This window comes from Leucoraja erinacea, chromosome 1 (assembly GCF_028641065.1).
Source record: "Leucoraja erinacea ecotype New England chromosome 1, Leri_hhj_1, whole genome shotgun sequence".
In the NCBI taxonomy this organism is placed as follows: Eukaryota; Metazoa; Chordata; class Chondrichthyes; order Rajiformes; family Rajidae; genus Leucoraja; species Leucoraja erinaceus.
In genome coordinates, this window is record NC_073377.1 from 58,819,629 (window position 1) to 58,831,696 (window position 12,068).

General features: G+C 42.5%; 1 protein-coding gene across 1 annotated transcript in view; it reads right to left on the minus strand.

Annotated features, from left to right (window-relative positions):
- The window catches only part of pcm1 (pericentriolar material 1), a 97,258-nt gene that overhangs the window by 55,351 nt on the left and 29,839 nt on the right, over positions 1-12,068 (minus strand). The window contains 4 exon segments of the mRNA XM_055635315.1: positions 9,473-9,618; positions 9,744-9,958; positions 11,023-11,207; positions 11,511-11,693. Coding sequence (XP_055491290.1) covers positions 9,473-9,618; positions 9,744-9,958; positions 11,023-11,207; positions 11,511-11,693 — 729 coding nt within the window.

Below are 12,068 nucleotides of genomic sequence, written 5' to 3' on the forward strand. Positions count from 1 at the left end.
TAAAGCCTGATACATAGTTTGTTTGGTTGTTTGTTTGTCTTTTTGCACAAAGTCCGCGAGCATTGCAACTTTTCATTTCACTGCACATCTCGCATGTGTATTTGACGAATAAACTTGACTTGATATTAGATGTTGTTGAGACAATAAAGTCTGCAGAACAACAGGTGATTATAAATTTGTTATAAACCACAGAATCAGTCAGGAATAAATTAACACTATGCAAATGTTTTGCAATAGATAACACAATCAATTTCAACTTGCCTGCTAACATTTTTAGGGTGTTCTTGGGAGACACCAAAACAAAAAGCTAAAATAAATTGAAATCAATTTGAAGTATGAGAGAAGCCAGATAATTTGCTGTTTAATGTCCCCATCCAGGACATTGCAACATTCTTTCATTTTTACACCAGAGCAACTGTCAAATTAAAAAGGATATACAAGGAACTGCAGATGTTGGGTTGCAAAAAAAAAAGTGCTAGAGTAATTCAGCAAGTCAGTTAGCATCTCTGGAGAACATGGATAGGCAACATTTTGCATACAGTAGGTATGTTGCAAAACCTACCTTCAGCTGCGCTGCAGATCTGTCGCTGCCCGTGTGCGCGATTTTGGCGCCTTAGAGAGGGGGGCGGGTTTTAAACGCCAATTTCTCTCGGCTATTCAAATCGAGGTTGTTCAGCCTACTTAGTTGCTGACGAAAAATCGCTGCGAGGTTCATTCGCTGCAGGTATTTTTACACTAAATTGGGTTATTTAATTGTTAAGATTAAAAATCATCCTCTAAACCCACGACCGCCGCCAACGGGACGGATCTCATGTAGGGGACAACGCATGTAGGGGTTCCAAACCAGCGCGTTCCACAGGATCCCACTCGAAAGCTGATTTAAATGGCCATTAATTTACAGCAATTGAACACTAAATTCCTTCCATTTGGCCTAGAAATTAATGTCAATGAGATTTAAAAATCATGTTTTATTGTGAATTCTTGTCTGAATGTTCTTTGGACACAGGCTATTTAAAAATGTTAATCTTTCCTTAAGAAATTGATAGATGTTTAGATCTAGTAATTGAATTTTGGAATTACCTACAATTGGGTAACTAACTAATTATATGCTTTAATTTCAGGTCATCCAAGTAAGATTGTTTAGTATTTGTTTCAGAATGCTTCAATCTATAATAACTGAAAATTTCTTTCAGTTCTCTTAATTTTTAATAAAGTTATGGGCTTTAGACTGTCCTCGATCACAGCTTTTGTGTTAAGTCAATGGAAAATCAATAGGGAACAAGATGCTGATTTCAGAGTATGAAAATGGCCATAACTTTTTTAATACTGAAGATATGAAAGTGAATTAGGTGTCAAATTAAACTTCTTTTTATGCTTTATCTGATGGGATAAATTGCAGTCTTGATTTTAAAAATCTCAAAATTTTGTAACATTGCTACATACAGACCTTGTTTCTGGCTTATTGGTGTGTTGGCACTGAAAACAAAAAGTTAAACTAATCCACAAATCGAATTCACAAACTTTAACTGCAAACTCAAAAAGAGTGTAACCAAATAAGCCAGGCTGGCATAATCAATACTGAGGATTAAACTAAAGAGTCATAACTCTGAGCACTAAAATGACAGAATGACAATAAAGGAATCTAATCTAATCTAATTCCAATTCTATTTTTGATTTGATTCAATTTGTTGTCATTGCACTTTTCAGTGCAACGAAATGGTTTAGCCTGCAGTCATAACATAGAATAAATAACAAACACTCAACACAGTTTAAAGTCCCAAAGTCATTGTCTCTTCCCTCCTTGCTCTCCCTCTGCGCTGAGGCAATCCAAGCCTCCGATGTTGTGACCCCGCCGGGTGATGGTAGGTATGTCCCGCGGTTGAATCCGTGCTCCGCAAACGGGCCGGTTCAAACTCCGCGGCCCGGGGCGGTCAAAGCTGCCGCCCTCCAGTCCAGCAGACGCAGCTGTAGTTGCGGGAGCTCCGGAAACAGAACTCGAGATCCCGATGATGTCGTCCACTGGCCCGCGGCTGAGCCTCCGAGGCTCCAAAGTCGGGTCGGAAGTTGGGTCGCACCGCAACCACAGCCCCGGTTGGCCAGCCTCGCGTTGGTAAGTACTGGCTCTGCCTCCGCAGCCTAGAGGTCGGTCGCAGTTGGAGGCCGCCAGCTCCGTGATAGGCCTCAGCGCAGACGGACATGGAGACGGGGGATACGGCAGGAAAGGTCGCATTCCCCCCCAAAGGAAGAGTCAAAAAACATGTTACACCCACCCCCCCCACACACACACAACTAAATAAACCGAAATATACTGTAAAAACGGGACAAGAGAAAACAAAAAACAGAAAAGACAAACGGACTGTAGGCGAGTCTAAAATGGACTTGCTGAGGCAGTAGTGTGTTTTTGCGTGTCTTTATATTTTCGCAAAAACGCTACGCAGTAACAATAAGACTTTTACATATTCCGACTCACATTTTTCCCTTCTAAGCAGTGAGCAGCTTCACTTAAGATTTTATGCTGCTGTACAACCTGGGTAGGTGCAGTGGCAGTGAATAGGAGTGAGGAGGATGATGAGAGAAATGAGGAGGAAGATGGTGTGGGGTCTCGCTCCCTTCCTACCCTCCCTCACCCTGTACCTCCTCCCCCTCACCCCTCCCTCTCTGCCCCCGCCCCACTCCCTCTGCCTCCCCCCCACTCCCTCTCTGCCTCCCCCCCCTCCCTCTCTGCCCCCCCTCCCTCTATGCGTGTGGATAGGTCGGGGAATGGGGGAAAAAGGGAGCAAGTTAATAATATCAATATAATATCAAGGGGGGGGGGGGGGGGGGGGGGAGGTTAGTGTGCGTGTGTGTGCTTGTGCATATATAGAATATAAAATATTTTACTAAAATCTCCATCTTGTGTTTCCATATGTATGTGGTCTGGGACCCAAGCCAAAACGGTACAGGATAGCGCATACATTGTTTGCACCACCTTACTCGCCTGTCCCGCGATCGTTGCTATAAAGTTTTGTTCACATTTATGTTATGCTAGACCAAGTGCAGACCCGTTGGGTCTGCTCCCCCAATGGTGTGATCCCCCAACCCAATATTCCACCATGCACTCGTCTCCTCCAATGGAACTGAAGCCGTTCTCAAAAGTAAGATTGCAGCACTGCCCTGCCTCCCTCAGCAGTGGATTAAAAAAAAAATCCAATGGCACCTCCCCTGCCTGCTGCAGCAGTGAAAAGTTCAGAGGAGGGGGGGGGGGGGGGGGGAGAAGGATTTGATTAAAAACGTGTACTTCAACACGACGAAATGTAATGAGGAGCGGATACTTAGAAAGAAAAGCAAAATCTCTACCCAAATGGAAAAGATCTCGGAGATTGAGCGTCTGGATTGGGCGTGGCAATGAATCAAAGGAAGAAATGCAGCCGGCAGCCGTACATGCAAATGGATCCATTCCGATTGGACATCTGCGAGCATCGGCCATTCCGATTGGACATCTGCGAGTATCGGGCACGAATCAAAAGGCAGAAAGGGATCCGGACGGCAACCGGACGGATAGCCCCAGAGTTTTATAGATACATAGATTTCATGTTATTCATAATTTTCTAATTAAAAAATTCAAGTTTAAGAAAAATGTAACACCTAAATCCTTGCTGGCCCAGTTTGCAACAAAGCTGCAATCTGGGAATACTCAGTCCTTCCACCAAGTTTTTACCAGAACAGGAGGGGGAGGGGGCAATTGCTATTGAGCAACACTCATCCTTTCAGCAAGTATTTAGCTTAACAGGAGAGGAAGGGAGCAATTGCATTTTTTTTTAATAAAGTCATCGAAGCAAGAGGAGGGGCAGACAGTGCTGGGGATACATCCCTGCACAGTTGGGGGCTATGGGCGAGTGCTGGAATCTGGGGGAAACGGGTGAGTGGTGGAATATTGCGTTCGGGAACGGTTTGCATTGGGGGACCAGGCCTCCCGTGTGACAAGGACCCAAATGGGTCCCAGTTGGTCGCGTGGTTGTGCGCTTTGAAATGCTGCACTGCAAATGGCTGTTGGTGGTTGTTGAAATGCTGCACTGCAAATGGCTGTTGGTGCTTGGAATTGACTTAAAATAACACTCAAATACAGGAGTAAACTAACAAGCTTCTTTATTCCAGGACGCCACCTTGAGTCTCCCCCAGCGCATGCGTCCCCTCGCACAAGACATAACATATGCTAATTATATCACATACACCACACTGCTCCCCCTTTAACTTGGAAGCAGGTATGACCATTTAAATATACACCACACTGCTCCCCCTTTAACTTAGAGGCGGATAACACCATTTTGATTACGTTAAATATAATTGATTAACACACTGTTGCAAAATTATATGTTTACAGTCATCATACATTACATAATTGTAATAATCGTATCTAAAATTAGCACATAATTTTTCATTCTACTCATCTTCCTTAAACCAAATACATTACCCCTATGTGTTATCCTTTTCCGTTCCCTTCTGTGTAAATTGCGAACACTTTCTAATCGCTCTAGCTCTGCCTGTATCTCTGCCTTTTGAAATGTCCTAATCTAATTTGCAGATTTCTTCCTGTTCCTGATATTCTTCTAAAGTTAACATTTCCTTCTCTGCTCCATTTGCTTTGTTTTCCTGTGTTTCTGTTCCTTATTTGTCGGTGGGATCTGACACATGACTGCAGGTATTCATTTTCTAGCAGCTTCCTTTGTCCCTCAATTTCCTGGCACTGCGTATTTATCTGCTCTTGTTGTTTAATAACATTCTGCAATGCATAACCATATGTCCATTGCTCAGTGAAGGAAGCTCCATGCTGGACTATAGTGAAGTGTCCTAATCGCAATCGGTCCTGCATACTTTTGTCTCGACTGACAAGCCCCTCTTCTTTAGACTTTTCTATTAACAGGTTTTTGGTCATTGTCACACATTTATTTAACTGTTCTTTGTATTGTTTAAGCCTTTTTTGTTGTTCATATATTTGTCTTCTTAAATCACCTTTCTGGTTATTCCTCAAGAGATCTATATTGTCTTTGCAATACAACAGTAGCTTTGATTTGCGCTCCATATAGTTTTTTTACTACATAAGCATGGTAGTGAGACTGCACTACAATTGATGTATAATTCAGTTTGAGGAAGTCTTTCCTATATTGTTTAAGCCTTTTGAATCGTTTCAGCCTTATATGTTATGCATCTATTTGTCTCCTTAGGTCTTTCCTATACCAACTCATACAAAGTGCTGACTGAACTTTTACAGTAGCCCTCTTTTGCTTAACCCACTGCCTAACCACCATAACCTTGTAGGCAGTCTGAATGGTAATGGTTGCATACCTCATTGACTGATATTGCACAAACTGGGAATGCCCTATTTTGCATGCTTTGTACCATCTCTGGATCGAAATGACTGCTTGTCGCATAGCTCTGTAGCGTACCCTTGATCGGTAACCACCGCATGCACAGTGACTACAACCGCCTTTTGCATCAAGAAATGTTTTCTTGTAATGCACATCATTAAGACTGACATGCTGCCTTGATCTTCTCAACCAATTCTCTGGATTTAATCCCACGGTAGAAGGCCCGAATACAAACCACTGCTTTTCTCAAACTATTATGTCTCACTTGGACATCTCTTATCTGGCAAGCTCTGTGTCGTTGCTGTACAGCAATAGCAGACCAGTGTAGTTTCTTGAAATACTGACACTGTTTATGCATCTGATAATGTCTGAATGACAATAAAGGATACTTGACTTGAGAGGTGCTTCTGCAGTTGTATAGGCCTCTGGTAAGACCTCATCTGGAGTATTGCGTACAGTTTTGGTCTCCTAATTTGAGGAAGGACATCTTTGTGATTGAGGCAGAACAGCGTAGGTTCACGAGATTGATCCCTGGGATGGCGGGAGTGTCATATGAGGAAAGATTGAAAAGACTAGGCTTGTATTCACTGGAGTTTAGAAGGATGAGGGGGGATCTTATAGAAACATATAAAATTATAAAATGACTGGACAAGCTAGATGCAGGAAAAATGTTCCCAATGCTGGGCGAGTCCAGAACCAGGGGCCAGTCTTAGAATAAAGGGGGGGTCATTTAAGACTGAGGTGAGAAAAAACTTTTTCACCCAGAGAGTTGTGAATTTATGGAATTCCCTGCCACAGAGGGCAGTGGAGGTCAAATCACTGGATGGATTTAAGAGAGTTAGATAGAGCTCTAGGAGCTAGTGGAGTCAAGGGATATGGGGAGAAGGCAGGCACGGGTTACTGATAGGGGACGATCAGCCATGATCATAATGAATGGCGGTGCTGGCTCGAAGGGCCGAATGGCCTCCTCCTGCACCTATTTTCTATGTTTCGATGATCTTGGCAGATTTGTGCATGTACCGCAATTGCTTTCGAACAAGCATTCCTCGGTAGGCAGCTTGAAGCAGCACAACGCTGCTGCGTACCTTCATGTAAGTTTTACGATCACTTTCCATTTGAAGGTGTGCCCTATAATGGGTTTGTACTATTATAGCTGCTAATCTCATTGCCCTGTATGGACAGTATACTCTGTGCATTCTAAATGCTGCTTGTATTATCGTTGCTGCCTCTGTTTGTTCCGGATCTCTCTCCGTACCTTCATACCCTTGAATGCAGCTTGAATAGTTAGGGTTGCACTCTGGATGGCAATGTCCCTTTGCATTTGACTTTTGTCACTTTGCACTTGACTTTTGTCCTGTGAGGGACTCCCTGCCCTCTTTAGTTCAGGCTCCTTGCCACTGGATGCCCTTGGAGGTTTTGGCAACACATTAGCCATTAATGCCTCCATGCACTCCTCGTACATTTTGTCTGTGGGCTTTGCTGGCTGCAGAAACATACGTAAGGTCTGATAACCCTCTCTTCCTAAGCATAATATGAACCATGCTCTCTTCTTCTCCTCTGCAGTGATATCATTGGAAATGAAACAATCCTCCAAGACCTGGCCGCTCTGAAGACTCGGCTTTCGTCGGTGGCTTCTCCGGACCTGTCTGGGGCCTTCACGGTACTAGGCCCTCACCCGACGTCTGTGGCTGCTACTGGGGCTTGCCGTGGACTACACGGTCCTCTTTTGTCGGTGGCTTCTCCGGACCTGTCCGTAGCCTACACTTGTCCGTGGCCTACACGGTACATGGCCCTGGAACTCACCCGAAGTCGGTGGCGGCTGCTGGGCCTCTTCTGCCCCTTTGCCGTGGTTGCACAGCCCTGGAAATTGTTCCAGGTAAGTTGACACCATCGCTGTCCTGCTGGTTAGGCTTCCAGCTTTCGGCTGCGTTCTTCGGTGACACTTACTTACTGCCCCACTTGTTTTCCTTGCGCTCTTGCTTCCCTTTCTTTTCTTTGGCGCCAATTCAAAACCATTTGGCACCAAATCTTTTTGCTTGGTGCCGTTCCACTTTGTTTCCAAACACAACCTCTTCTTTTTAACTTTTTTTTCTTGACAGCCCTTCTTTTTTGTTCTTTTATCCTCGTCGCCAATTGTTGTGTATTTGGGTGCTTGGAACTGACTTAAAAGAACATTCAGATACTGGAGAAAACTAACAGCTTCTTTATTCCAGGACGCCACCTTGAGTCTCCCCCAGCCCATGCGTCCCCTTGCACAAGACATAACATATGCTAATTATATCACATACATCACAGTGGTGGTAACTGCTTTGAAATGCTGCACTGCAAATGGCTGTTGGTGGTGGTAACTGCTTTGAAATGCTGCACTGCAAATGGTTGTTGGTGGTGGTAACTTGACAACTTCCGGTTTGCATTGTATATTGATTTTAGATAAAACGCTACCACGTACGACTGTGATTTTTGGCCATCTTACTCAGTCCCCCTCCACTCATCAGGTGCAGAGGATTCTTCCCATCAATTAAAAATAAATGTGTTATTAATGTTTAAAAAAATGTTGAGAATCTCTTGCCTGTCAATCATGCAATGAAGGCCACGCCCCTTCTGGTGGGAGGGATTATAAACCCGGAAGTGTGGGTGTGACTCAGTCTCTGCAAGATGGGGGAGGGAGAGGTCACGACTCTGAGCTGTGAATCAACTGAACGCACTGAATGGCTGCTGAACTGCGAGTGTAGTGTTTATGTGTTTTGTGTGGTTTTATGGTGGTTTCACCCTGCTTGAAATGGTATGAAACTGCATTTGAATGTGGTGCCCTTGCACCCTGCTTGAAATGATATGAAACTGCACTTCAATTTGGTTGTCTTGCACCCTGCTTGAAGTGGTATGAAACTGCATTCAATTTGGTGGCCTTGCCCACCAGCCATGAGTGAGCTGCCAGCACATCAGGCTTGAGTGACTAAGCTGTCACCCCAAGAATCCATTTGGCCCACAATGTTCATATTAGCCCTCTGGAAAATAGTCTCTTCAGCCCACAATACCCATACTAGCGCTCCAGAAAGCCCCCCTCCCTCCCCGGCCAACAATATTGGAATTGGTGGAGAGGTGGAATATTGCGTTGGGGGACCAGCCCTCCTGTGTGAACATGGCCCACTTAGTCTAGTTATATTACTAAAACTATCAACGTGTTTGTTTGTATGCGTTCGTGAGTTCCAGAAACTCCACCAAAACGGTACACGATAGTGCCACAATTCTTGCCCCACCTTACTCACCATTGTCCTGCGATGTGCATATTTTACAAGATATTGACATTTTAAACTTTACAAAAAACACTTTTCAAACCACTTTTCCACTTGCCGTGCCCGTCAGCCGCCTTAGATGTCACAATGAGGGTTCCCAAATTTACATTAAACAAAATCGTGATTTTAATTAAATTATTCCGTTTTCATTAACAGCTAACATTGTGTTTAGGTTATATTAAAGAAAAAATGCAATTTTCATTGAGAATTTCATTAAAAAAAATTGTTATTTTCATTGTGGGGGAGATGAGGAGTGGGGGAGCAGGGGAATGAGTGTGAGGATGGGGTAGGGAGAGGGTTTATGGAGGTTGGAAGTGACTGAGGGTAGGGGAAAGGAGAGTGTGGGGAGGGGGGAGGGGTGGAGGAGGAGGAGATGGGAAAGAAGAGGTAGGGTGAAGAGGAGGGAGTGCTGGGGATGAGGGGGAATGGAGGATAGGGGTAGGAATAGGGATGGCAAGGTAATGGAGCAGGGATGGGGAAGAGAGAGGAGGGGATGGGAGGGAGGGGATGAGGGGAGGGTTGGTAAAGGGTGAGGTGAGGGATTATAATGGAAGGGAATGGGGACTGAAGAGGGAGAGTGAGATGCGTTCACATTGATCTTATATTTTACATGTTATTGACATTTTAAACTTTTAAAGCGTCGCAGTCGCGCTCCCACTTGCCGGCCGCGCCTGCATAGTTCTGGGAGGGTTGCCGTAACTTGCGTCACAACGGGGATCTCTGGGGTCACAATGGGAACCCGTCAGCCGTGCTTGCTCAAGTCAGGGCTATGGGTCAGTGGTGGAATATTGCCTTGGGGAACGAGCCGAGCGGGTCCGCACCTGGTCTAGTTACCTCTCTTTTTCATCCACTGCCAATTCTCTCGAATCTTTAGATGTATTTGTTCTGGTATTGTTTGGGTGCTCTCTGTGTTGGTCATCTCCAGTCAACGATAAGTCCGAAAAGTTAGATACATCAATACCAACTCCATCTGGGACTTCCTACAAATAAGTGTTAAAAAGTTAAATATTTTCGTTATATCTATGTTGAAGACAAAAATTACAAGACTTTTCAACTCTGTTAGATGTCCAACATTGTTCATGTACTAAATATAAAAATTACTTACTTGTACCATGGCAACAAGCTCCTGCAATTGCTTAAGCTTCTGTTTAGCTGCATTTAATCTGTTGATTTTTTGTTGAATTTCAAAATCCTGTTCCGTTTCTCCCATAAAACTACTTCGGCGACTAGACATTGTACTTTCACATTCCCCTTGGATCTCGTCTTCCCGCGTTTCATCAACATTCTTCTCTTCATCTTTCTCATCGCTGTAGTGAGAACCTGCACAATAATTTTTCAGCTGTATTACATCAATATGACTTTTTGATGATAACAGATATTGAGAGCAAAACAAACAGAAAACACGAATGATCCGAATTTCACATTTCCGAATTGTAAAGACAGATGTTCAGATAGTTTGTTATTCTTAGTAACAATCATTTTTTTTAAATTACACAAACATTTCCAAGCCTCCCACAAACAGGTATCCTCAAGTGCCTCGTTAATCTTTCATAATACTCCCACCAACACATGTTCCTTCCAAATGAAGAACAATTCACTTGCTTAATATATCTCCTGCACATTGGAGAAACCAAATACAGATTTGTTGACCTTTATAACAGAATACTTCTGTTCATTCTGTAATATTGCCCTCAGCTTTTAGTTGCCAGTCATTACTCCATTCCAAGCTTACTTTAGCCCCGTTTGATGGTCTTAAAACTGTTCTAACTAATCCCAATTTAAGCTCAGGAAACCTTATTTTTAGACGAAATACATTGCACACTTAGGAGCACCAATTGAATGTAACTACATCAGATAAACAGCCTAGCCCATTTGTATCAGAATTGGCTAGCTATGATAAGCAATAATCAATTTGTAACTTGAATTCAATTTTCTCTCCCCAAAGACATCTCCAGATTTGCTAAGTACTTTGAGTATTTTTCATTAAAAGACCTGTACCTTAAATGTTGTTATTCACTAGTCTTTTGCACAATTGTTCAGCCAACAGAACCACTATGTGTCATCAAATCTCCCATGGTCTTCACTATCACCTTCCAATTTGTTTTCTACTATTAAAGTTTGTATTATATTTAACTTTTTCCAATATAAATAAAAGGCAAATTTAACATTGCTTCTGTGTCCAGAGATACTGTCTGATCTGCTAAGCTTGCGAGCTTTAGTGGTTTTAACTTTCCAGTTCTTTTTGCCTTTAACACAATGTGCCACTTTGTTTTGGGTTTTTAAATTATCTGCCTTTGGGTTTTAAAAATATCTGCCTGCAGGTTATGGCTGTTACGTGTGAAGACAAAAGATTAATTTCTCATTTGTTTAAAAACTGAACTTACATTCATCATAGCTTAGATGAGGTTCATCTGATGGAGGTAGTACATTCAAGGACTGTACATTTGTCGACCTATTATTGATTTCGCAGTCTGTGTTCAGCAGTCTCCCATTGCAATTATTGGCTCCATTTTGTGACACCATCCTGGAAGTACTGCTGATATCAGTCCAATTACCCCTTTGTGGGTATCTATAGTAATGACAAGAGGTTTCAGATTTTCAATGCAAGCAAAGCCTGGAATATATTAAGATCTATATACGAGTTTAAGGCAAAGCCAATAAGTATTGTAATTTATTGCACCAGCTTCAATGAAATACAGCATTTGGAAAGCAAATACAATTGGCAACTGATTTTCTCAAACATTTAACACTCTTGACTAAGGACAAATCTATACCCATACTGCATCCAATGTTGTTTGTGATTCTTCTTTTCTGCAGTTTCCTCAAAATACCTTATTAAGCAGCACTTACCCGAATACATATATCTCCCCACCTGATGTTTGTGACAGTTTCTGGATTCTCCTGATCAGAGTAGTACATAGACTCTTCCTCAGTCTCATCATCATCCTCTTTTTTATTTTCATTAACAGCATCAGTCATCATATCTGAAGTCTGCTGGTAGTAATCAATTAATTCACGTAATTCATTTAACCTCTTGTGAACTTCTTTCAGTTTCCTAAAGGAAAATAATTTTATAATGACTATGGTATATTTTTTAATATTGCTGAGTAAACTTGTTCACAACTAAAATAAAATTAAAGAGAAATATTATTGAATGTGACACTTGATCAATCATCTAATCATTCTCTAAAAGTCTATGAAGAAATGCTTGTGTAAGATAGGATGCGTAACAAACTCGGGTTAACCTCGTCACCTCACAGGAAAACAAAATTGAAGTATTAGAGGATAATCAGTGAATTGTTCTTTTGCATTTCCCAGAAACCCACAATGATTCAAAGCCCGTGTCGATTGCATAGTTTCTCAGCTGCAATTAGGACACAATTCAAGGACACCTCCAGTGGAAGAGGTAAATAAATGCTGATCATTCCAT